The sequence below is a fragment of the Manis javanica genome, chromosome 15 (assembly GCF_040802235.1).
Source record: "Manis javanica isolate MJ-LG chromosome 15, MJ_LKY, whole genome shotgun sequence".
NCBI lineage: Eukaryota > Metazoa > Chordata > Mammalia > Pholidota > Manidae > Manis > Manis javanica.
This window is the reverse complement of record NC_133170.1, coordinates 26,339,250-26,365,906: the sequence shown is the minus strand read 5'-3', so window position 1 is coordinate 26,365,906 and position 26,657 is coordinate 26,339,250. Positions and strand designations below refer to the sequence as shown.

Below are 26,657 nucleotides of genomic sequence, written 5' to 3'. Positions count from 1 at the left end.
TGTGTCAGGCACTCTTCTAAGCTTTGGGGGTACAGTGAACCAAGCAGATGAAGTCCTCATCCTTGTGAGCAGATAAGAAGCAAACTTCTGGTATTTCAGACATGGATGCATGCTTAGGGAAAACCAAAACAGGATACAGAGGGTGGGTACAACGGGGTAGCGGCAGAAGTGACTGCTTCATACGAGGTGGTTGCAGACGTACTGAGTGAACACAGGACAGTGAACAGAGACCTGAAGTAAGGAGGGGAAGAGCCAAGAGCGTATCCCAAGCAGAGAGAAGAGCAAGGACACAGGCCCCCAAGCGGAAGTGTAGGTGCACTCCAGGGTGACTGAAGCAGAGCAAACAGGCCGTGCAGAGCTTCACCGCCTGCATGAGGATGTGACCTGCTCTCTGAATGAGACAGGATGCCAGCCAACACTTTGGAGCAGAGAAGGGACATGAGCTGAGCTCAGTTTGAAAGGGTCGCTACAGCTACTATGTTAATTATGAACTTTTGGGCAGCTGGGATTCCATTTAAAAGTTTTACAATAGTCCAGGGCGGAGATGATGGAGGCCTGATCAGGTGGCAGTCGGGGAGGCAGTACAGCAGAGTGGGAGTCTCAATATTGGAAGACGGAACTCTAGCTGGTTAATGGGTTGGATCTGGCATGAGATAAAAAGAGGAATCAAGGATGCCGAGGTTTCCAACTTGAGCAACTGAGAGGACAGACTGACCATTTTCTAAGATGGGAAAGACCACAAGAGATTTGGGTGTGAAAGTCATGAATTGGGTTTATATTGAGTTTGCAGTTAGAACGTTAGGTGGAGATGAGGTTAGGGGTCCAGGCTGGAGATCGGAATTTCTGAGTCAGTGGTGTATGAATGCAGGTAGACCCGTGACACTGACTGAGATCGCCCAGGGGATGGCTGTAAGAGAAAATGCCTCAGGGCTGAGCCCAGAGTAAGTAAGGGCCCATTTTCAGATGAGAAACTGAGGCTTTGAATGGTGAAATCGCGTGCCCTAAATCACATTTCCTCCAGATCACAATTGCTTCTTTTCCTAATGCCACATCCTTCATTCCTAATGCCAAGTATCATCATTGGGATACTTGATACCAAAGGAGAAAATCCTCCATCCTGAAATTTCCCAGTTCAGTTCTCCAGAAAGTTCTAAGTATTTGCAATTTGCTTAGGGATAGAGCTGGTTTTCTACTAGCAACTTCTCATCTTTTGTAAGTTCGTTGTGTCATCCAAATATATATCCTTCCCCTCTCAGGGTCTTTTTCCATGAAATAATAGATTTCATAAACACGCCACATTCTTTCGTTCAACAAACATTAAATGGCCACCTATTTTGAGCATCCTGCACAGATGATACAAAAATAAGCAACATTTTGCCCTTGACGTCAAAGAACCCCTAGTTTGTGCAAGAAACAGGTATTTAACAAATAAACACAATGTGACTTGCAGATTTTGAGTTCAGATGTGGTACAGAAAAGAGAGTGACTAACTCAGGAAGCCATCAGAGAAAAGAGCTCTGGAGCAGGGTTCTGAAAGATGGACAGTTCTCCAAGCGGCCATGAGGGGACTCGCCATTCCACCCACCCAGGCCTCCCCCGGCACTACAAGCCTGTCCTGGCTCACACTGCATTGATGTTCACAGCTAATGTTTGTATGGGGCACCACAGCTGGGTCACACCTGTGCCCACCCCTTTGTCTCTCGTCCATTCAGCACCACCCCCAGCCCATTAGGCTGGCACTGGAAAAGGGCTCAGAACCCATGGAGATCCCTGGTGGTCAAGGCCCCACAATGAATCACTCTATCCTCAGACATGCTTAGAGTGGAGAGATCACTTTAAAAAGGGAAGGTGTGGAGGAATGACTCACCTCAGGATACAGAGGGAAAATATGGAGAAATTAAACGTTATAGTTGAAAGCATAAAAGGATAAACCCACATTTATCTCTGTTTGACTTCCAAATAGCACAGGGATTGGACAGCTTCCTGAAACCAGCCCATGTGTGGGGATTAAGCATCAAAATCATCCCCCACCCACTGTCAGTCCTCCAGGAGGACTGGACCGTGGACACGGGGCACTCACGATTGGATCTGGCGGCATAGGCTGCTGCATCTACCAAATCCGTGGAGACGTCCATGACGAGGGTGACCACGGCCTTTGAGGCTCCGGGCCTGGCACCATGGACTTCTGAAGTGACATACCGCACAGCAAAACCCAAAGCGTCCCCTGGGAATGGAGAACAGACACACCACATCAGTCCTGACTGCAGGCGTTCCTCAAGCCAGCTGGGCGTCCTGTCGCAGTGTCCCCCAGGCCATCAAAACAGAATGACTCAAGACACAGAGAAACACACGGGGAGGTCTGGAGGAGGTGGAGGGGCACCGAGACCATCACTTTACAGGAAGGGAAGCTGATGCCAAGGGGCAAAGTGCCTGGCTAAGGTCACTCAGTGACTTGTGCCAAGAATTAGGGCCAGACTAGGCTCTTGCAATCCAGCCATGGTGCCACATTACCTATTTGGCTGGGGCCTCCCTCCCGCTGCATGAGGTCCACGAGGGTCAGTAAATGGGCTTTCTCCTGGGCCACCGTCCATGGCACATCGATGGTGGTGATGCTCCCATACTGGAGCACAGACACCCGAGTGAGCTGAGGCCCTAAAAGGAAAGAGAATGTGGGAGTCACACTCTGGCCCAGGTGAACCCGTAAAAGAGCCCCCCGCCAGCCTGGCCCTGGGAGAGCACCACTTACCTAAGTTGGCTTTTGAAATGAAAGCCTTGGCAAAACTCTTCATTTCGTCAAAATACGAATCTGGAAAGCCAGACGAGCCATCCAGGAGGAGGACCACATCCAGGGGCTGGCTGCAGTCTGCCGGAGACCAGGGAGGTCAGCACGGAAGCACCAGCGGGGCCACCGCTGCAGACGCCGTGCTCAGTGGGCGGCAGACACCGCCAATCACGCAGCACCACAAAGGGGAGGCTCTCTCTTTGAGAGGTGGCGGCAGGGGACCAAGGACAAGGGGAGGGGCCCCTGAGTGCCCCACATTTAGAGGCACTGGGAAGACTCTAACTCCTCCCCAAGGTAGTTTACATGCCTGCAGATGAAAGCACGAGGTGTTCACCCCCTCAGGAACAGGGGACGGCCACACTTCTGGAACTGAGTGGCAGAGAAACAGAGAGATGGCCAAAGCAAATGGCATAGGGCTGGAAAACAAGCTTGTGTGTTCTAGGTCTCCTGGGCTGTCTAAGGTGCTCTAAGGTACCCCAATCACACAGGACTGGTGCCTGTGTTGACGTCTGGGCATAGACATGGTCATGGTGAGGAAACAAGCTCTGGCCTGATGAGCATTCTGAGATGTGATAAAATGATGCTCTGTGGTTCTCAGCAGAAACACACTGAATTTAAATAAATCTGTGGCTCTAATTAAAACAAAAGCAAAGAAACAAGTCACAGATAACAAGTGTGACAATCCATAGACAGTGAAAGAAGGCTAGGTATTCTGGGATGGTCCCAAACACACCAAGGGATGTCTTGAATATTCTTATGTTTGAGAACTAGGAATTGATTAGACAGGAGTATCAGTTAAGAAGGTAATAATAATAGCAATCATGGCAAGCCTTTTTTGAGCACTTGCCATGTGCTAAGTACTGTTGTTAGCATTTTACATGTATGTACAATTGTTATCCCCATTTTACAGATGAGGGGACTGATACACACAGAGGTATTTGCCCCAAAATACCCAAAAATTATTACCAAAAAATTGCCCAAATTTACCCAACTAGTAACTGGCAGAGGTGAGAGTCAAACTAAGGCGGTTTCACTCCAGAATCTGAGGACTAGAACTCTACCTGTCAACTAACTTCTTAGAATAACTGCACCCACCCAGTGTGGTCAAAAAGCTGATAAGTCAACAAATTTAACAGGTTGCCTCCAAGGCACGTGGGATTGGATGGAGATGAGGCCATGTGGTAAAGCAAGATTGTATTTTTTACTCCATACTCTTGGTATTGTTTAAATGTTAATCATAGACTTTCATTTGAATTTACAAGCACACTCAATAAGAAAAGGTCTTCCCCAGAAAGGATCCCAGGCACATTTTCCCACCTGGGAGGTGAGAAAATGCAGATGCTCACAAGGTATGGGTCTGACTGAAGGCAGAGTGCAGGAAAGCCCAGATTGGACAAGAACCACATCCCGCCCCAGTTGCCCCGGCCCTGCACCTGTGCGTACCTGGGGCAGGGGGGAGGGTGGGGATCCGCAGCCCCTCTCCGGAGCAGCACCTCTGCAGCACCAGGTCAGGGGCCTCTCGGGGCAGCATCTCAAAGTCCTGGATAAGGATGGGGGCGTTTGGCCAGCCAATCCTCTCAAGCTCCTGCACACTGGCATGAGGACCCACTCCAATGGGCACCACCTGGATGTCTCCAGGCATCCGCGTGATCACATCAGAGGCGGGGTTTCCTGTGACCATGTAGACCAGGTTGGGTGCCTGCTCCCGGTCACCCTGGCCTGCCAGGAAGCTGTGCTCAGACAGGTACCTCAGGGCCAGCCCAGTGTTGGTCCTGTTGCCGCCCTGGAAGCGAATCCCTCGCACACGCCGCAGGACGTCCTCCCTGGACTGCACCTCCCTGAAGCTGTACTCCACAGTCACCATGTATGAGTACTGCAGCACTGTGACGTGGGTGCCGTCCTGTCCCACATCCATCTGCCGAATGACCTCCTCCATAAACTCCCTGCTCCTGTTGAAGTCGGCCTCGCCAATTTTGTCTGACCCTTCCAGGACAAACACGACGTCCAGAACCATGGATTTCCTCTGGGGTCCTGGTGATGAGACCCCCACAACTTCTGGGCCCATAGTGACTTGTGCCACAGGGAGGTGCTGAGTAGGGGCAGGAGCTTTGGGGGCAAGATCACAGAGGTAGTTGATTATCTCATCCCTCCACTGCTCCAGCTCGTCCACACTGCTGAGCAAAAAGGCCTTGTTCTCAGGGGCCTGCTTCTCAATGAGGCGGATCTGCTTGAGGCTGGCGTGGGGCCCGATGCCCACCGGGATCACAATGACCTTCTTCTTCTTCAGGCCCTGCACGTAGCGGACCAGGTTCCGGGCCAACTTCGGCGGCTCCTGGCTGGCCATCAGGAGCAGGGCGATGCGGGAGGCTTCGGGGCGGTCGACCTTGCCGAAGATTTGGAACAGCGTGTACTTCAAGACCTCGCTGGTGGAGGCCACCTCGCTGCCCGCGTACTTCACCTGGCTGGCGATGCGCCGCAGCTCCGAGGGCCGCTTCCGGTCCTTGAGCTGGATGTAGGCGTGGGAGCCATCGTGGTACTCCACCACGGCAACACGGATCCACTTCTGCGAGATGTGCAGGCGCTCCATCATGTCCACCACAAAGACCTTCAGCACTTCGAACTCAGCCTCCGACAGCTTGGAGGAACCGTCGAGCAGGAAGACCAGGTCCAGAAGCTTGCTGCAGTACACATCATGCAGCGGCGGCTCCGGTGTGTCCTCCACATACGGGGTGGTAAAGCTGACGGGGCCTTCCGTGGGTGGTATCACTAGGCCTCCGGGATCCCTGCAGGCCTCACAGGTGAGGTTGATGCCATCACAGTGACTGCAGTAGAGGCAGAAACCAGAAACCATTCAGGAAGAACTTCTGGGAACTTCTCAGCCTTATTCAGAACCGTTACACAAGTTCCCACAGGACTGCCTGCCAGGCCTCCCTGAACTGAGCCCCCCATCCAAGTAAGGCATCATGTTTTAATACATGTCCCCAGAGAGCAGCCCACAAGCATGCATGTGCGTGCACATACACACACACACACACACACACACACACAGAGCAAAGGCTTCCCTTTGTTCTAGACACCAAAGCTTTAACCTACTGTAGGACCTGAAAAAGAATCTTTCTTGCTTTTGGGCCATTCACTCTAACTTTTTAAAGTTCATGTCATTTTAATCTACATCTCTAGCAACATAAATATTTAATTATAATCCAAACCTTCTTCCAAGTATCTCCAAAGACAAACATTGCTCTAAAATGTTGACACTGGACTGGGACTTGTAAACGTCCCATTGCAGATAAATGCTTTACAGTATTTACTGCAGCAGAATTTAAGCTGCATGAATTCTGTACCATGTTTAATATGTTGGGCCTTAAGGAAGGGAAGAAGAAGCAGAGTAAAAACATTTTGGAAGGATGAATAAAGGTTCAAAATCCCAGCTTCCTCTAACAGAACCAAGTACTTGGGAGTCACATCCTAGGGCTTTCAAGATGTTAGACAGGAAAAAGGCAGTGGTTCACTCACTCATTGCTCCAGTAGACATATGGTGAACCTGTAAGCTGTGCACGGAATGGCTCAGTCCTGCACCCGGCCCCAAACACATACCCCAAGGCTGTAGCAGAGCCGCTGCCCCCACACAAATCCTCATGCTACCAGGCCAAATTTCCAGTCCCTTCTGGTCACTTCTCCCTTGTACCAGTGTCCTAGGAAGTGGCAAGGTGTGCCAGGCCACAGGAGAGATCCTGTGGTGGAGACCCATGCAGGCCAGGGCCTCCTCCTTTGGTACCCTCAGCCTCTGAGGCAACTTGCCTTCAGTATCCCCAGGAAAGCAGCAGTACCCCAAGCCCCAGCCAGTGGCCCCTACGGGGGCCTCCCAGGCAATGCCCCATCTTGCTTTGGAGCTACTGTCCACACCTGTCTGAGGCCGCAGGCTGTACCCTGGTGGCTGCCCCTCCGCTGTGCCGGTGGGGGGAGGCGGGGAGAAGGCAGTCCACTCTCATGGCCTTGGGCCAAGCCAGCACTGGACTCCAGTCATTCCTATTCCTCAGAGTCTGTTTCAGCACAGGGAGGTGGGCACACAGGGTCTCCCTGGGAAGCTAATTTTCCTACTTCCTCATAGTCCACACAATTTATGGCTTCAATCCTTGGTTAACAGTGCGTGAATGACATACTTTCTAGTTTCCTTTGTTTGCTAGAAAATTCGCCCTGGGCAATGTTTGTGCTTGTTTGTACAGATGGTGGCGGTGGGATCTGACTTTGGCAGCTGCAGCCACAGCCCTTCCCTAGCAAATTTAAGTTCTCAAGTTCAAGTTCCCATAAGGCTTGATCAGTGTCAGGGAGTGGTATTAAACACATGAACATTCAAATACATGTTCCCTACTTAGGAGCAGGGCGTCAGCTCGGAGCTCACCCCGAGGTTGCCTTCTCACCTCCCCAAAGACCAGTTCCGGGAAGCAATCCGAGAGAGCCCAAGGGGTAGAGATGAGTGTCCCCCTTCCCAGGCAGTTAAGCCCTGTCCTGGAACCTTGGCTGGGGCTCCAAGATGTCTGTGTGACACTGAGACATCCAGGCTATACTCCTCTGTCCTCCCTGTATCCCCACCTCCAGTAAAGAAGAAATCTGACTTCATGGACACCTGTCCTCAAGCTAGATGTGACCACCAGGGACAAGAGATTATGTCCTTCCTTCAGCCAGAAGAGGTTAAAAATCCTTAAGCTCTTCAGAGACCTTTTCTGAGGAAGAGATCTAGTTGGTTCTTAAAGAAAGAGAAGCAAACCTAAAAATGATTTAAACAAAAACACTCTACCTCTCAGCTCATCTAGCAAGGATGTTTTTCCAAAACCCAACCTCAGAGCAGGTCCCAGAGAAGATAGGAAGACCCCTCACTCCAAACACCAGGGGCTCTGTTTTACCAAATCTGGCAGTGCTCAGGATCACTGGGGTTCAAGATGATTTTCTTTCCTGGGGCTAAGCGCCGGCCGGCAACCTCACATGTGGGGCAGTCCTCAGGGTCCACACAGCTCTGCAAAAGCTCATCCAGGACTTTACCTGCACGACAAACCCCCATTGGATCCCCACCCTCACCCCACCCACAAGGGGATGCACTGTCAGCTCCCGGGGCCTGGCCTGGAAGCCAGCCCTGCCTGCCTCCCCCAAGGCTCTCCTCACTACTTAGCAAGCAGCCTCCCTTCCAGGAACCTTGATTTATCCCTCCGCGAAACTGGGGATGGGGTGGCCCTTCACCCTACCTCACTCTCACTGCCCCCAAATATTGGGACAAATGGAATCTCATCTCCCAGGGTCTTCTCACCACAGTAAAGAATTCCATAAATCTAGATCTGTACCATCCGATTCAGTAGCCAGTAGCCACATGTGGCTGAATTTAAATTGAATTAACACTAAATAAAATCGAAAATTCAGTGCCTCAGACACACAAGCCACATTTCATTAGAACTTTCCCATCATTGCAGAAAGTTCTATCAGACCATGCTCCAGATGAAAAACATCACCAGTAGGCATCCAGAAGCACTGTACACTCACAGCTGGCCTGGCTCTGAGGAAACCACACCTGGAACCAGACCGTAGAGTGGCAGATGGGGACCGGATGCCCCTGGACAAGACCAAGATGAAGCGGGACAGGGAAGCACCTTCCTGAAGACCCACCCAGCACCCCAGAGGCAGCCAACTTACCAGGAGGGCAGTGTGCATGGCAGCCTTCCACACACTGCACGGGGCACACCAGGGGCTCAGGGTGCTGGCACGTGATAGGACAGGCAGGAGCACAGCTGGCATAGCGCCACTCACACTCGTACCCATTGTCCCGCAGATTCCTCTCCTCGCAGCTCTGGGCTGTGGGGCAGAAGCACAGGCTGTTAGAGCACTGGACACCGGAGCAACCAGAAGCCAGGGCTGCAGCAAGGGCCCCATGCAGGGGGCAGACCTGCGGTGCTGGTGGGCATGCTGGGGCATGGGGGAATAAGGAGTTGCAAACATTAGGGGCTTGCTGGCTTTTCAGACACCTGCACCAGGAACCTACTGGTCCCAAATCAGTTTTTCAGATAAAAACAATCAGCTGCTTACACCAAGGAGGACAGCCTCTATATCAATGCATGAGTTGACCACTCATATTGCAACTAGGACAGTGTCTAATTACAGCCATATACTGACTTCCTTTTCTTCCTCACTGCTGAAGAAATTCGCTCTTGCAGAATTTCTCCAGAAGAGTCTATATACATTAATGTCTCCATCCCCTGCACCTGTCCTTGTCTCTCACCCCAATGTCTTACCACCCTTGAGCCTCAGCTGCCCATCCCCACCCCTGAGCTCTGCCTCCTCTCCACCCCAACCACCTGCACCCCACTTTATGGTCTTAATGTCTGAATACACAAGGAAGGAGGGAGGGGTCTGAGACCACAGGGAAGTCAGGACTCACGGCACAATGTGGCGGTCCTCCAGGTCACCACCTTGCCATGCTGGGCACACATGTGGGCATAGGCAGCAATGGAGTCACAGAAGCAGGCACAGTCCCCAATGGACTCACAGGAGCAAGTGTCATAGATGCAAACGTCCAAGAATGGCTCAGGGTCCACCTGCAAGGGAGCCTCAGGGTGGCCTAGGCCCAGGACTTAGGAACACCAGATCTTGATCTGGGTAGGAATCTTCCTGCGGTCAGAGCAGGGAAGTGGGGGCTCCAGGAGAGGAGGGGAAAGGTGGCTCAGTGGTTCCAAAAAGGGAGTGGGTAACAAGGCAGAATCCCTAGATTCTGGCCTGAAGTCCAGCAAGAAGAGCTGAATAAGGCAGTACTGTTGGTGTTTCATAGAAGATGAGGTCCCGAAGGATTTGTCAAAAGAACATTCCCTGCCATCCATCTTTGCACCTGCTCTGCCATCCATCCACCCCCATAACCCACTCCCAGCCTCATGGCATTTGGGTGTTTTTATACAAACACAAACACGTATCATGCACTTTCTTTCCCTGCCTCCATTCAGCAAAGAGGATGAAGAAACACACCAGGACCTGCTCCTGTCACCTCCCCGAGGTGCTATGGGGGCTAGTGGGAAGGGCCGGAGGACAGTTTGGGCCCTCCTGACCTGACTCCAAACGCACATGAAGGGGCGGCCCACGTCCACCCACATCCAGCCCCAGGCTGGCCCCTGAACACGCCGCTGCACACACTGGCCTTCTCCAGGCAGGCGTGACAGGAATGATTGCAGACAGTAAGTGGGCCGTTGTTTCTGAGACTTTCCAACAACCCTCATTCCCTCACACACTCGCTATGTCACCCTCCCAGCTCAGAGGGCAGGGTTTCCTCCACACCAGGGAATCCTATGTATCCTTGGGGGTCCTCAGGGACTAAATCATTGGGTGGATAGCATGCTGAGAGGCAGGTGGCCCATGGGCCACTCCCAAGTAGCCAGAGCCACAGAGCAGCACACACGTGTGTGGCTGTGTGTGTATATGTGCATGGATGTCCATAAACATGTACACATGTGCCCACATGTACACCCATATACGTGGGTACTTACATTCATACAGAGACAGAGAGAACTATAGGGAATTCCTCATCACCATTTGAGATGAAGACACAAAAGAAGTCATAAAATGAGGGCTCCAGAATCTGGAGTTAAGGCCAGAAAAGGGTTTTTGTGAGACAAGAACTAGTTGCTAAAGGGTTTTGTTTGAGGGAGGGGTGGGGGTGCTATGGTCCAGACACGGAGCAGCTAACAGGAAAGTGAAATCCCCAGCTCTAGTGTAAGAGGCAAGACAATTTGTGGAGGAGCACCCCTAAACTCAGGCCAAAAGAGAAGCATGGGTAGACGCCCGGAAGAGCTATGCCTTGCATAGAAGAAAAATGATGCACCAGGCACTGCTTTCAGCAGAAGCTGTCAGTTACACTTTCTGTTTCCAGCCTGCGGCCAAGGAAAAGAGTAAATGGGTGACATGACCCAGGGCTCCCCGCTGGCTGAGGCAGCACCTATGATCAGACTCAGGGTACCAGCCGCAAAGCCGGCCCTCAGCATTCCTCCACCCCCGGGAGCATCACCCTCACCAGCTTGTTGCAGTCCTGGAACGCGTCACTGGTGAGGACTCTGCAGGCAGAATCCACCATCGTCTGCTTCATGACGTTGTTGCGGCAAGAGGCAGGGGATGAGTCCAGCGGCTCCTGGGGAACAGGGTGAGGGCACAGACGGACCAGAAACTGTAAAACCAGAAGGACCCTAGAGGCTCTTTCTGAGCGCTGCCCCCACCGCGGTTCCTACCACCCATCCCCACCACCCGCCTCCACCCTGGTGAAATTCTGGGGAGCAGGCCCCCTGGGCTCAAACTGCACAGAGACCCCGGACATACTTTCCTGGTGTCCGCACACTGCAGGCTCACTTTCCAGGAATTCCCAAAATCCACGGGGTCCTCCTCCACTTGGAGGCTGCTGCTGGTGAAGTCATTGTTCTGGTTGCCATCGAAATTCCCGCACAGGCCACACACCTGCTCCTGCCAGCCGGGTGGGGAGCATGAGCACAGTGACCCCAGGCCAATGCTCTGATTTAGGGGGAAGGGGTCCCAGGCAGCAAGCCAGGAGGGCTTGTCTGGGGAGAGGAGGGCAGGAGGGGGCAAGCACAGAGCCCCAGAGACCAGGGCAGCCAGCAGAGCCTTACCGTTGCCCAGGCCTTCTCCTGAGCCACCTCGCTGACCCCATTTTCAAGTTAAGGAAACAAAGATCATTCAGAAAGATAGACAACCTGTCCAAGTCCTGTGGTCAGCCGAGGTCAGAGGTGGGAAGGAGGCAGCCTCACCTCAGACACTCCAGTGTAAACCATCACCCTTCCCAGTAATGGTCTGAGCAGAGCCGGGCTGGTTCCATGTTACGTCCACAAGATCACAGGGGCCCAAGGAGGGAAGGTTCTGGCCTACTGTGTGGACAGGTGAGCCCCTTGCCGTAGAACTACAGCCTGTTCAGAGCAGGCTGGCCAGGATTCTACTTATGCTAAATGCCACCAGGGCTGATGCAGTATCTTATTTGCCCCCATGTTCACCCATCATGGTGTGCAGCCTGCAACAGGTCCTGAACAAGAAGCCACTGAGTGACTGGAAACCATCTCTTCAGAGCCATGGGAAGAACTGGAAATATCTGGCTCAGAAAAGAAAAGGTGCTATGCTCTTCCAACACATTTGGAGCTCTGTTTTCGGACAAAGGGATATAACTTACTCTATTTTGCTTCAACACAGAGAATCTGATTTGGTACAATGGGTTTGAGTTACTGGAAAACATGTGGAAGATTGCTCTCATTGACCAAAGGCCAGTGATCTTTCCGTGGCCTGCAGCCCCCATGGAATGGCCGCTGCCCTCCTGGCTAACTGCACTCACCCAGACCCTTCTCCCCATCAAATTGGCCTCCTTGCTCAGACACTCCAAACACCACCCACCTTGGGGCCTTTGCACGTGCTATTCCATTTGCCTAGTCTCCCATCTAGATATTTATCTGGCTCACTCCCGCCCTTCCCTGAAGACTCTACCCAGACATCGCCTTTTCACACAGGTCTCATCAGACCACCCAATCCAACATAATAGCCCCACTAGAATATGATCTCCCCCAGGGCTGGGGTAGGACAACCATGGCCCCCAGAGGGGTCCATGACCCAATCCCCAGAGCCGTGACTGTTTACCATACACGGCACGAGGCACTCTGCAGCTGCAATGAGGCAAGGATCCTTGTGTGGGGAGACTGCCCTGGATCACCCAGGTGGGCCCAGAGCACTCACAGGGCCTGGTGGGGCACAGGAGGAGTCAGAGGGAGGAAGGTGGTGCAGAGGACAGACACAGGGAGGTCAGAACATGCTGTTCTTTTGGGTTGGAAGACAGAGGATGAAACCACCAGCCTAGGAGCGCAAGCAGGCTCCAAAAGCTAGGAAAGGCAAGGAAACAGATTGCCCCCAAAAACTCCCAGAAAGAATGCAGCCCTGCCAATACTTTTGGCCTCCAGAACAATTAGATAATAAATTTGTGTTGCTGTTTTAAGGTACGAAGTTTGTGGTAATTTATGACAGTAGCAATAGGAAACCAAGGATTAAGATATATATATACATATAATTTATGTAGGTACATAGGGGCTAGATGTGTGTGTGTGTTTCCTTGCTGTACCCAAGGTGCCTAGAACAGTGCATGGCACATACCAGGGCCCGAGTAAGAGTTTGTTGAATAAATGAATGAGTGAATTCCAGCAATGGAATGGGCTTCCACAAGAAGGAAAACAGTGCAGCCCCACTTCAGCCCAAGCCAAAAAACAAATGGGTCTGTCTGAGATGCTGCAATGTCATTCCCGCCAAAACTAAACCAGCTACCAGAGTAGAAAGAGCACTGGTCACAATACCTGCCAGTTAGAGAAAGTGTTAAAGTCCCAACAAACTTGGAACCTGGAAAAGTACTGTGAACTTTCTCAAAAGGAGGTTATCACCAGTTCTATAGAGAGCTCTAAAAGTGTGCTGGCCTCCGGCTCAATGGTAAGGCAACATCCCAGAACACTTCACAGTGTTATATTATTTTGCATGGTCAATTCACCTCTTTAGGTTACAAAACCTTAAGAAAAGCTATTGCCTGACCTTTTAACTTCCTTCTTTTGTGGATATGAACTGCATGCCTCACAAGCCCGTCAAGGCACGGTTTGCAGGGTTGGGAGGCCACCCTCACTCTTCCCACATGCTGCGAGTCTCAGCAAACAGCCAAGGCTCACTGCACCTTGAGTCCACGGTGTGGGGAGGAAGGCTGCGCACGACAGTGGGCAGGGGCAGTGGGTGCAGCTCAGAAAGCCAAGGAAGGTGCAGACAAGTCACAGACAAGGTGAAGAGGAAGCAGAGAAAGGCCACTGACCTGGTATGTCTGCTTCAGTGACACGGAGATGCCCAGGTGGTGGTCCCAGACCACAGAGATTGCCTTGCTCAGCAGCAGAATGACATACCGGCCAGACTCCACAATCTCAAAGTACGTTTCATCCTTCATGGGTTTCTTCACATTCACCTAAAGACAAAGCATGACAACGGGGAGGATGGAGGACAGGCTTGAGGGTAGCTGCTCCCTCCACACATGCCAGGCCTGTCTCCAAGGCCCTCCAGAAGTACAAGTCATGGGCCCCGGCCGGTCAGAGCACAGCCCTTTGGGGCCAGCACCCCACTGGACATTTCTGTGTCCTCCTCGCCTACCACTCTCCAAAAATCCTATGATGAAGGGATGATAATAGAGCTAAATCATAATGATGAAACTAAAAATATGATGAACCAACCAGTAGAAGATATAGATTAAATGGTATATTAAATGCACACAGTCCCCTACATAGGTTTTTAATGTGCCAATGATTTTACACATCTCTGGGTAATTGATTTAAAAATCTACCCTTTTATAAAAAATGAGCACTAGACTCTCTCCTTTTCTTCCCCCATCTCCCACTCCCCAGAGTCGCTGTCATCAGGAGCCAGAGCTGACAGAGAACAGGGAGAATGAGGAGCTCGGAGCTGGTGGCGAGAAGCACAGACCTCAGTTTCCAGAGGGACTCTGATCTGAGCCCTGCCTCTCGGCTGGCTCGTTGCCGATGCCGAAACTTCAGGGCCGCTGCAGCACGCTCAGCTGACCACCTACCAACAGGTGTTGCCGAGAACCTGTCACCCCTCTGCGAAGGTCCTCTCCTTATGGCATACCACATGCAGAGCTAATCACGTGTGCTCGCCTCCTCTTCAACATCTCGGCTGTCACCTGCCCTAAATAAGCTGTCCTTGGAAGTGGAGGTGACACTGTTGACCCACAGTCAAAAACCCCACATGTACTGGACACTTTTCTCCCGTAATGGAGGCGAATTCACTTCCCACCCCCTGATGTCAATGATGGGTGCTGGCGAGAGGGCAGAAATGCAGTCTGAGACCGTGAACAGAATGCAGACCCCAGGGCAGGTCTGAGCCCAGGGACCCTGGGTCTCCCTAGTCCTAGATGCAGCCAGAGCAATGGAAGCAAAGCTGTGGCCTACCGAGTACCTGCCACTTCAGATGCAGATTCCTGGGCCCCAGGCAGACCTACAAGCCAGAATCCCAAGGTGGACCCAGGAGCAGCATCTGAAACAGCAGCTCCCAGGCAGTTCTCGTGTACCCTTCTGAGAACCGCTTCATAGCTCTTAGCACACAGGGACTGAATCCACTGTTCTTTTGAGCTCTTTTAGAAGGATTCGGTCTAAGAAGTTCTGAAAGTAAAGAGAGTAAAAACCTTCCCAAATATGTATAATGTATGTGTGTATAATTACATGTACATGTGTGTATACATAATGCGTGTGTATATAATGTATATGCATAGATAATAAATGTATGTATAAATGTGTATATATGTGTATATATGGTGTGTATATATTATATGTATGTGTAATGTGTATATATGTACATATGATATAGACATATATGTATGTGTGTATATGTGTATACATGATACATGTATTTTATATGTGTATATGTGTATATATAATATATGTGTGTATAATATACATGAATAGCATATATAGAACATACATGTGTGTGTGTGTGTGTACATATATAAGGAAAGGTCTTCCTGCCCTTCACTCTCCACCCCACCCTCCAGAGGTAAAAACTGACTCCTCTCTTCCTCACGTAGATGCAGTTACACCTCCTTGTGCACACGTATCTCTGCACTCTCTTACTAAACTGGGACTGTGTTACCCACAGCTGCCTACAGCCTGTCGTTCTCGTAGAATGTGTCAAGGTCAGATGACCCAGCTCTACCTCACGCGCTTGAATGGCTGCACAGAATTCCAGGCACGCAGATTATAAGCGAATGCTTGACCCATGCCCTTCATCAGCTGACAGAATGAAGGATAGGCTGGCACTCACCTCCCCATCAAATAGTTCAATCTCTCCTCCTTCCACCAGGATGGTGACCCTCTTCTTGCACTTCACTGAGGGGTAACTGCACCCCTCATTCCCCACCAGGATCCGAAAGGTCCCAGGGTTACCGCCACAGTAATCCTGGGGGAAAGAGATGCCAGGAGAGGAATGTCATTCCCACTAGCACTCCCTGACCAAAAGACTGGCATCATCTCAGGCCTTTGAAGGACATGTGTTACAGGCTGTTACCACGTCCATGCATGTGTGTGCCTGTGTGTGTGAGGGGGAGAGAGGAGGGACACTTGAAGGTGAACTCCCTCTGGCATGTCATCCTCAGCCATTATGTATGAACCAGGTGTCCACAGCCATGAGCCCAAGGTAGAGGGGGAGGGAGCGAGGGGGAGGGAAGGGCGTGTGGCATGCCCTGATGGGCGCATCAGCACACAGCCCCTACCTAGAACCTGTTAGCTCTCACTTTCACCCAGGTAACGAGGACAGTTGGAGACCAAGGCAATCAGTGGCTCTAAATTCTTTTGGCCCAGAAATGTAACTAAAGCTGATCTAACACAGCTCAGCAGGAGCTAAGTTACCATCTCTAGTTGGGACTAGAGGGTGAGGGGACACTGTCCTTGCTGGTCAATGGCATAGAAAATCAAGCAAAAGGGGCACATTTCTAGCAAATACCTCCCCACAATGGCTATATAAAGGGGAAAAACACACTCAACTTAGAAAAACTAGATGTGAGCCTTAGTTCTGCCACTTACCGGATACATTGATAAGTCACTTCTCTAGAATCCCTACAGATGCATGCACATATGCACATATACACACATGCACATACACACATGCACACACACAACACACACACATACACAGACACACAGATGCATGCACATTCACACACAGACCATAGACACATGTGTGCATACATGCACATACAACATTGATAGATACATACATATGTTCGCACACATACATAAATACAACACAATCTGTCACTCTATAAAACAGGATTAGCCAGCTTAATGGGACAGTCAGGCTAAATGGGTTTGTGTCAAATCACGGGATTATGAAGTTACAGTAAAAGAGAGAATGAAGTTACAAGTGCTTGGTAAATTACTTTTGTCCCCAGCTGAGCTTTTTCTGAAAAAAAAAGACCTACCTCCCAAAGGAGGGAGGGAGAAAGGAGAGGTGGACCCAGGACAAAGTATCAGAAGGGGACAGGGGACAATAGACTGGCTGGGGGAAAGGAAAACAAACAACTCACAAAAGACCACAATTTGAAAGGGACTCTAAAACTGGGCCACGTGGGAAAGCTTTGCCTGGGCAGTGGAAGAGCCACAGAGCAGCAGCTCTGAGGGGCTGCCCTCACTGCACTGAAGTAGTCATGCTTTCTGGGTGCTCAGACTTGAAACTGGAAAGTGTAGGTGAGCCCCAGAGCTGGTGTCACACCATCTTTTGCTACCAAGAATGGGAGGCAGACAGGTAATTGAAAGACAGGCTTCCGTACATAATCTGTGGGAAAGCTCTAGAGGAGGATACACCCCATATCCACAGATGCTGGTAAAACCATTTCATGGTGTGGTGTGTGTGCCTGTCTCCCCAACACGCTGCACACCTCCCTGGGGCCAGACTGGGGAACGGCAGCGTTGGTTGACCACTCATTCCCAGCATGCCCTGCACACAGCTGATTGGTGTCATTGCTCGCTCCCAGCATGCCCTGCACACAGCTGATTGGTGTCATTGCTTGCTCCCAGCTTGCTCTGCAGTCATGCATGCTCAGTCACTCTTCTGCCTGACTCATGCGGCCCTGCCTCTGTGTTTGGGGTTGAGGCTCATCCTCCCTTCAGACCACCCAAGTCCCATCTTTCCCCCTCCTACGAACAGACAGACCACATTTGTTTGAAGCTTCACAGGGTCAAGCCATCTCATCCCTCATGAGAAAAGCACTCGTACCTCCTTGCTTACCGACTTTGGTGTCCACCAGCAAGAGAAACTTACAGGAATCCATGCAGTGGGAAGAAGGAGGCAGAGGGGCTGGTGCCCTGACTAACCAGCTAGGATTTCCTGGGCTCTTTCTCATCCCATAGGGCAGTATGACTTTTCTGTGCCCCTCCGCACCCCCCCACTCTGAATTGCACTGGGTTAGAAATGAAAATGATGGAGAATGCCATAGCATTGCAGGAAGCAAATTCCAGGGGTCATTTCAACCATCCCCCTGTCCAGGCCACTGCATAAGGCCATGTGGGCTGTTTACTGCACAAGAGTGCTAGGAGGGAGGTTGAGTGGGAGCTAAAATCCAGCCTGGCCCCCACTCCCCACCATGCATCCTCACTGAGGCTGCAATGGCAAAAGGAACAGATGACTTTTTTTTTCCTACAGACAGAACAGCAGAATTCACCCAGAAACCCCCAGATTGCATTCAGCACCTCCCACCCCCTGGAGAGACAACACTCCCCACCCCACACTCACCTGCACCAGAACATACTGGCACTCCCCGGGGAACATATATTTGAGCCCGTCGAAGGTGAGGTAGTGGGCCATGCCAATAGCAGAGCACGTGGCGTCACACACATGGTCCGTGCAGTTCCACTTCCTGTCCCGACAGACACTAGAACGGCAACAGGGAGGACGGGTTGGGCACTGGGCACTGGGGACGAGGAGACAGTGAAGGTGCACAGGATGCTCCACTGCGCTGCCCAACCTCCAGGAAACCTCAGGACATGGAGCATCTGCAGCCTGTGGGGCTTGGGCCTCAGGGGTACCTCACAGCTGGAGCGGACTTTGTAGTCATAAACTGACACAGGGCCCCGGAGGAGAGAGGGGCCTGCTCTCCGTTGCAGGGTAGACACTAAGGACAAGGAGGCAGGCCATGAGGGGTGATCCAGGAGCCAGGGGAAGAGGCCCAGGCCCTCTGTAGATTGGCTATGCATCTGCTAAAGCTCAGCCACCTTGGGAGCGCCTGAGTGGCCTTAGGTTCTTTACAAAACAGACACTGAGGTGGAAAGCCCCCTGAGGCATATGGGAAAGTAGCACAGAGGAGCAGGAAGTTCTGGGCTGGGAAAATAGTCACGAACTGGGAACTTCTGCCAAGAGAGGCTTTGTGTGTACACAGCTCATGTTTACATCTACTGATTTGCCGCTTGCCACCGTGCTGCCTCCCACCACCACCCCAGAACCAGAGCAGACACCAGGAAGCCCACTCCGTACGTCAGAGGCAGTGCACTCAGACCTCAAGCCAAAGAGACATCTGTGCCCCTTCGGGCTCCCAGCCCTTCCTGCTCTGTCCACACGGGCCCTTCCCTGAAGCTGGGCACAGCCCAGAGGTCAAAGGCAGGGTGGGTGAGCAGAGCTGAGGACCACATGAAGGACGGCCATGGAGAAGGGAGAAGGCACACCAGCCACCCTCACAAGTCCCTTTTCAAACTGAGCCATGGTGAGCACACCGGCAATACACTTCGTGGGCAGTGAAAGACCAGAGGGGGGCTCCAGACCCACACCTTCTGGCAGTTTGTTCACAGTACAGGGACCAACATGGAGCAGGTCCTCCCTGAGTGGAAGCCCTACCCGCTAACAAAGTGTCTGTGCAGGGCGAGCATGCGCGATGGTAAAGATTCTCCCCACTTCACAGATGCAGAAACAGAGGCACAGAGAAAGGGGAAAGAATGAGCACATTCCCACGGGATGCTGGAGGCAAGCACCAGAGGGCCAGGTCATGCCTTGCCCACACCCCCTCCCACCCTCCCGCCCCCAGGGCCCCTCCCAGAAAGCCCCCCAGGGCCTCACCATGTGTTGCAGCCCATTTTCAGCGTGTCTCCCGGGGCATACTCTCGGCCCTGGTGGAAGCAGGGACACCTTTCCAGGGCCACACACCGGTTTTCATGCCGGACCTGCAGGAAAGGAGTCCAAAAGTCTTGGGGGCCACAGTAAGTGACCAAAAGCCCTGCTGGGAGCACAGCCTCGGCCACAGGCCAGGCCAGGGAGCCCACACCCAAGCTGAGGCTTGGCAAACGCAGGCTCCCATCTACACGATGCGCCCAGCTCGCCCTTGGCCCTCATACCCTGCTGGCGACAGGGCATCCTGGGACCTTGGTGAAGACTCGTTGGTACACGTGTCAGAACCCTTGAAATGTGCATATCCTTAGACCCTGTCATACCGCATAGAGGACTTCTCCAAAGGAACAAAGTTATACACAAAGATTGATGTAGAATTATCAGCACAAAAAAATGGGAACAACCAAATGTTTAAAATAGGAAAATGATTAAATCCATTAAGGAACCCCCACATGATGGCATCCTATGGAGCTATCAGAATGGCCCTTGGAATAATCATAAATGATGTGAGAAATATGCATGCTGTTAATTTTTTTAATGGGGGGGAATAGTACCCACATATGGTCCCAATTTTGAAACTTACAACTTTTTTTTCCCAAAAAAAGACTAGAAGGAAATACAGGCATTGCTTCCAGATGGTAAGCTGGGATAGCCAAGTGGAGACAGTTATTTCCTTTCCTGGTTTTTAAATTCTTTTTCTAATGTTCTTCAGTGAGCATGTACTATGTTTATAATTGAAAAAAATGGACAACATGTTTAATAAAATTAAAATGCACTTAATACCCTGGTGGTAAAAACTGAAGACCGGCCCTAGACAGGGATGAGCCAAAACCAGAGTCTGGGGCTTGTCCAAGTGCCACATGGCGCCCCCTCACCCAGTGCCCTGAGATTCGGGCACCCACAACGGGGGCGTGCTCTGCTTCCCTGCCCTCTGCCCACAAAGAAATTACCAGTGAGCATGTGACACTCCTCAGGTCTGTGCGGGCACAAGGGCAGAGAGAACTAACGACCCACTGGCCTCAGGGGGCTTAGGAAAAGCTGCCAAACTTTGATTCCAACATGCAGCTCTGTCTAAACCCAGGGAGGCAGCTCTGGACATCGGCGTCGGCTTTGGAGTAAACCAAGCTTGGGTGTTAAAGACCCGCGGTGCACAGACACTGAGAAGCCACCGACCGTTACATGGGGGTGGGAAGGGGGAGGGGGATAAAGGGGCACAAAAATATCATAACGTAAGTCGGTCATGGGGACAGTATGGAGACAGCACGGAGGATACGGCCGATGATTCTGTAACACCTTCCGATGTTGACAGATAGTAACTGCTAAATCTTTCTTGTGTGCTTGAAACCAACATAATACGATATATCAACTGTAGTTCAATAAAAAACTACACTTAAAAAAAAGAAAAGAAAGAAAGAAAAAAGACAAAGATAAAAGACCCAGGGGTCCCCCTCCAGTGACGGGACCAGGGCACTTGGGCTCCGGGGTGGCCTGGGAGGGGAGCGGCGCCTGGCCTCGGCGGCTCGTGAGCTCCTCTCGCTCCGCAGCCGAGCCCGAGGTCCCGGGCCGGGCGGCAGTGCCGAGAGCACACCCCGTGGTGGCTCTGACCCCCGACGACCGCCGTTCTTGGGGGACAGTAAGCTTAGGCGCCCAGCAGGGAGATGGCACCTGGGTAGGAACAGGGAGGGAGGGAAATGTCTCTCCCAGCGTCTCGGGAAGCTGTCACAGCTGGGGTTCACGCCCACACCGCCCCAGACCCGTTCCCCGCTGGGACTTAAGTCCGAGGGCTGCCACCTAGTGGCCGCTCCGAGAACGGCTGACGTCCCCTGGGGAACCTTGGCAGGCTCTCAACACTCACACCTGCCGGCAGTGGAGCCCAGGCAAGAAGCCTCATTACTGGAAACACTCTGAGAGAGGAAAGCGATGCCGGATGCCTAGGAAACAAGCCCTGCCCACCTCCCTCACGCACCTCGGCAGAATACACGTGGCCCCGTCGCCATCAGCAGGCTGGGTCTGCATGCCGGAGGTTTCCACCTCTCTCCACGGGAGTCAACCCCCTGACCAGAGGTCGCACACCCACTTGGCCCAGGGGTGAGTCCCGGGAAGCCCAGCCCTCCTCCTGGGGACACCAGCTCAAATCCCGGCGTGGCTCTGAGATAATGCCGCCAGGTCCCTGCGCGCTTTCTGACACCCTGCGGCTCCTCTCTGACTGACTTACGGATGGATCACAGTATCAAGCAGGACCTTGGCAGTGGGTGAGGTCTGTCAGAAAGATCCTAAGTCAGCACTGGAGAGGGGACAGAGCACCACCGTACAGGGAGAGGAGCGGGTTTCCAGGCACAGCTCAGCATGAGGGAGAGATCAAATGACAGCAGCCCCGCCAAAAGCACCCAGAGTCCCAACATTAGCGAAAATCATGGAGAGAGAGAGATAAAGGCAGGACACAAGGTGAACAGGACCAAGAGGAGAAGTGGCCAGACACGTGGGGTAGTCCAGGGTAGCAGTCCTCAACTTGGTGTGTGGCAAGTCACTTAAACTTCATGTTTCAAATGAAGGAAACCTAGTGTTTGATCCTTCAGGATGCCAGAAAAATAATAAGACAAAGTCTTCAAATGTCCTTCAAAGATTTCAGAAGAAAACAGGCAGAAACGGTGTCACTATTGTTTCTCAGCTCATGTCAGCTTGAGTAAGAATGGCTCCAGCTGAGAACATGGTACTAACTCTCAGTCAGCCCCAAGAAAAATTATGAAATAGAAAAAAGTTAGCTTCGTTCCTCTTCTCTGAAAAGGCCCATCTTCCACACACCCCATAGACAGACACCATACCAACCCATTCTCCAAAATCTTTTAGACTTCCAACCATCCTTTGTTCTAGCTCCCCACCTCATCATTACTTCCAGCTCAGTGCAGCTGATTTCAAGGAGATATTTGTTAGGAGGAAAGAATCTGATTAAATAATTCACACTAAAGTGTGAATGACTGCCTATGAGGATTTATATGGTTGTAAGCTTTTTTAAAGCTCTTGCTTGCAAACCAAAATGAATTTATGCTTATTATATTGCAGTATGCCTGATTAGGTGACAAACTGTGCAGGTCTAAGAAATATTTTTGAGACAGGAAGGCTTTCTTGGGCCTTTTAAAATTACACCTCATAGGATTTACAATGCCTACATGTGAGGCCCACCCACTCCTGACGGGCCGCTGAGCCCAAGCCCTAGAACTCAGAGAGCCATGGCGAAGTCTTCCCAGTCTTCAGACAGGGCTGGTGAGAAAACTGGGCAACAAAGGAGTGGGGAGATGAACATGCTTTCTGACCGCTAAGGTTTCCTAATACCAGCAGAATGGGGCACCAGTTTGGAAGGTGTAACCACTCAGTTTCAGAGGGTGAGTGGCTGGGCCACCCAGAGGGAGGCGAATGGAGCCAAGGAGCCCAGTCTGGGAGTTAGAAGACCAGGATTTCCGCTGTTCAGCTTTGTAGCCTGGAATGGTGGTGTTTCCTTTCTTTGGCCCTCCCACGTGATGGGGCTGCAGTCGTGGTCAGCAGGGCCCTCCCCGCTCTGCCCTCCACGATGCTCCTGGAGAATCACAGCCTTGACAGAACTGAGGCTCCAGGCGGCAGTGGGTTGTGCTTTTCTGCCACCTCGTGGAAGACACAGGTAATAGTCTAACATAAAGGCACGACGTGTGCTCTAGAATTTCTGAACTAAATTAGACAGGGGAAATGTTCTAATGTGACCTCCTAATTTTATTGATTCAGCGGACCTCAGAATGGGGACACTGAGGTCTGAAAAGTTGCTCCCAGTGTGCACTAATTTCTTAAAGCGTCTGTGAGCATAATAGGATTCACAGTTGTCTTCCATGACCTTATCAGAGCGGTCACTAAACAACCACTAACAGCAACTTCTGTGTGCCTGCCCCTTTCCTCTCCAGCCCTGGCATCAACCCTGCTCACCCAAATACACAGGTAAGAAAAATCAGACACAAAGAGTTTAAGTGACTTGCCACTCAGTTAAGTAAACATCAAGGAGCCAGGATGCAAACCTAGAAGACTCCAATGCCTTTTCCATGCAGCTTACCCCCAGCCATTTATCAGGGTGTTGACCACTTATCAAAAGCATCCCTACCCCTTTGTTCTGTGTAAGGAGACTTATGCACCAGTGGCAGGAGCAGATGCAGTTTGCAATTTGTGGAGGGGACCAGAAAACCTCTGCTGTAAACAGGTGTCAAACCTGAATAAACTGCAAAGAGGGGGAATTTCCAAACAGGTGCTGCTGGCCTTGCATGGACTTCTTGAAAGGGGAAAGGCAAGCTTCAACCGAGAGCAGCGCTGCTCGAAGTGTGGTCCGCGGGCAGTGCCTGTCTGCAATGACGTTCATGCAGAAATGGAGTGCTGTTTAATCACATGGTAGTTCAACTAATATATTGTGTCTGTTGTATTTAATAAAAATTGCAGGGTGGAGGGGCTCATATTTTGTATGACACTGCCTTTTGTTTCATTTTTCTGATCACTCATTGGTACTGCATTTACAAAAGCTTTGGTCTCGACAGATTGGAAATTTAAGAAAATGTACACTTCAAGGGTCTCTCCTGTGGGTAGGAGGAAGTGATTGGCACAGCCTCTGAGCCAGAGCCTCGGTTATTTATGAAAACGGCAATTAAAGCTATTGCTATGATACAACAGCACTTTCACATACAACTCTTTCGGACCCACAGCCAACGTATGATGAAGGCACAACAAGAAGTATGTGTCCATGTTACAAATGAGGCAACCGAGGCTCAGAGAAAGAATGAATGATTGAGCAAGAGCAAAGAGCCAGCAAGGAATGCAGCCCAGACCGAGAGCTTGCCCTCTGCCCTATTCCTACTCAGGTGCTCTTTCTGCTCTCAGGAGACCTGCCCCTCAGCAAAGAGTCACTTTCTACCCCTTTCAAGACTTGGGAATGCAGAATCCATGACCTCTTTCCCCAAGCCCTTGCAGCATGTCACAATCTCGCACCTTCCGCAGGGGCCAGGCTGAACAGAGAAACACCCTCGGGGAGAGTGTCTGCACTGTCACATTGGCCCAAACCAGTGTTTCCAGCTCCTTGTGCTTTGCACTGTGGCCAAGAACACATGTCCAGTGCAGCAGCCAGCACACCGTGCACTTAATAAATCACCCGGATATTTCTGCTCTGCCAAATCTGGCCTTAATGATTTGCACATTAGTCGGCATCATAATGAAGCAGTTGTGAAAATAACCCAATCTCTTAAACTATGAGCTTTCAAGTTTGATCCTCTACAGTTGAGGTCAGAGTCACCTCATTATGTGACGGGTGCCCAAAGGCTGTCCTCAGAATGCATGCCAGGGGCTTCAGGAATGCCAGTGGGCTCCTAACATCCTGTGCTTGAGGTCTCGCTGTCCGCTGGGGATTTGGGACAAAGTTATTAATACTTCAGACGATCTGTACTGCATCCCTTATGAAACCAAAGTCCCTCGGAAAGAGTGGCTGATGCTGACATAGTCTCCTGAGAGATGTCCCTTTTCTTTCCAGATTCTCTCTGATGTTGGGAAAATTTCTCCTCCAGGTATGATGAAGCGACAGTCAACGAAAGAAGCCCGAGGGCAAAAGGAGCACTAAAGAAGCTTCCCCTCCCCTCTGCTATTTGCTGTCCCTGCCCAGCTCTGAGTCCCCTGCCATTACAGGCCTCCTTGAATAGCCACTTCTTCCAAGGCACCGAACAAAACCTTCTAGTGTGGAGGCACTCCCTGGCCAATGTCCTGCTCCCCCATCAGAAAAGACAGGTCTGGGGTTCTCTTGTCCCCTCCTGGAGTGAGCCAGGAGCTCTATTCTCTCACTTTATTTCTAAATAAAAGCCTGTACCTTGCTCTCCTAAAAAAAAAATAAAGTGTATAATTCATTGACATTAACTATATATACAATATCATGCAGCCATCACCACTATCCATTTTCAGAACGCTTTTGTTAAAAAAAAAAAAGAAAAGAAAAGACAGGTCTGGAATCCTCAGAGGCTAAAAGAAAGGGTAACGCCCAGGCAAGAATCACTAAGAGCTGATCTCTGCCTTGGAGGACAGAGGGTGGGAGGACAGGAAATGGACCATCTTCCCTGCACACCCCAGTCCGCAGCCTCCCTGGGGGCCACCAGTCATGGGCTCAGGTTCCTGCTGCACAATGTTGGCAGTGCCCACAGCCGCTCTCAGGTCACCGCTCCACAAGCCAAGGCCCCGGCATCACTGATGCCCTTAACAGCCATCCTGCACCCTCCCATTGTGACCTCTACAACCTCTACACCAGTCCCTCATCACTCACTTTGGGCGCAAGTGAAGTCAGGGAAAGCAAGAAGACAGGATGCATTTGAAACAGAAAAATCCAGAAGTTGAGACTTTCAGGAACGCAAGAATAAAATATGTATACAGTAGTCCCACTTACCTACAGGGGATATGCCCCAAGCCCCCCAGTGGATGCCTGAAGCTACAGATAGTGGCTAAATAAACCCTATATGTACTGTATTTTCCTATACATACATACCTGCGACAAAGTTTAATTTATAAATTAGGCACAAGAGATTAACAACAATAATAATAAAATAGAGCAATTATACAATATTCTGTAAAAGTTACATAAATGTGGTCTCTCTCTCAAAATATCTTATTGTACTGTGTTCACCCTTCTTATGATAATGTGAGATAATAAAATGCCTATGTGGTGAGATGATGTGAGGTGAAGGATGCAGGCACTGGCTTTGTGACGTAGCATTAGGCTGCTACTGACCTTCTGATACTATCTCAGAAGGAGGATCAGCTGCTTCCAGACTGTGCTTGACCACGGGGAACAGGAACCATGGAAAACAAAACCACAGCTAAAGAGGGTCTGCTGTGACATATTTAACACAAAACCAGCCTCAGACTGCACTTGGGGGGGAGGTATGGAGGCTGGGGCGTGCTCAGACCACTGCCCCCTGCAGCAGTCTAGAGAAGGCCACAGAGGAGCCGTGTGGCTGCAAACACACGCCTTGGACCACATGTGGGGCCCAGGGAGCCGCTGGCTGCAAGTCACATATTTGTAGCCCCAGTCCTGGAATCACAGGAACTTAAGAGCTAGCCAGGACTTCATGACTCACTTTACAGTGGGGAAAACAAGGCTCGGGGTGGGGAAGGGACTACTTGGGCCAGTCCTTGCTAGTGG

At 51.2% G+C, this 26,657-nt stretch overlaps 1 protein-coding gene across 3 annotated transcripts in view; it reads right to left on the bottom strand.

Annotated features, from left to right (window-relative positions):
- The window catches only part of VWF (von Willebrand factor), a 133,505-nt gene that overhangs the window by 41,578 nt on the left and 65,270 nt on the right, over positions 1-26,657 (bottom strand). For all 3 annotated transcript variants that reach the window (XM_073223293.1, XM_073223294.1, XM_073223295.1), the window contains exons 19-31: positions 19,430-19,533; positions 18,116-18,254; positions 15,650-15,784; positions 13,638-13,784; positions 11,123-11,263; positions 10,824-10,937; positions 9,207-9,363; positions 8,465-8,623; positions 7,687-7,822; positions 4,226-5,604; positions 2,747-2,863; positions 2,512-2,652; positions 2,081-2,224 (exon numbers count right to left, since the gene is read on the bottom strand). In XM_073223293.1, the coding sequence (XP_073079394.1) occupies positions 2,081-2,224; positions 2,512-2,652; positions 2,747-2,863; positions 4,226-5,604; positions 7,687-7,822; positions 8,465-8,623; positions 9,207-9,363; positions 10,824-10,937; positions 11,123-11,263; positions 13,638-13,784; positions 15,650-15,784; positions 18,116-18,254; positions 19,430-19,533 (3,013 nt within the window). The remainder of the gene's footprint in view (positions 1-2,080; positions 2,225-2,511; positions 2,653-2,746; positions 2,864-4,225; positions 5,605-7,686; positions 7,823-8,464; positions 8,624-9,206; positions 9,364-10,823; positions 10,938-11,122; positions 11,264-13,637; positions 13,785-15,649; positions 15,785-18,115; positions 18,255-19,429; positions 19,534-26,657) is intronic.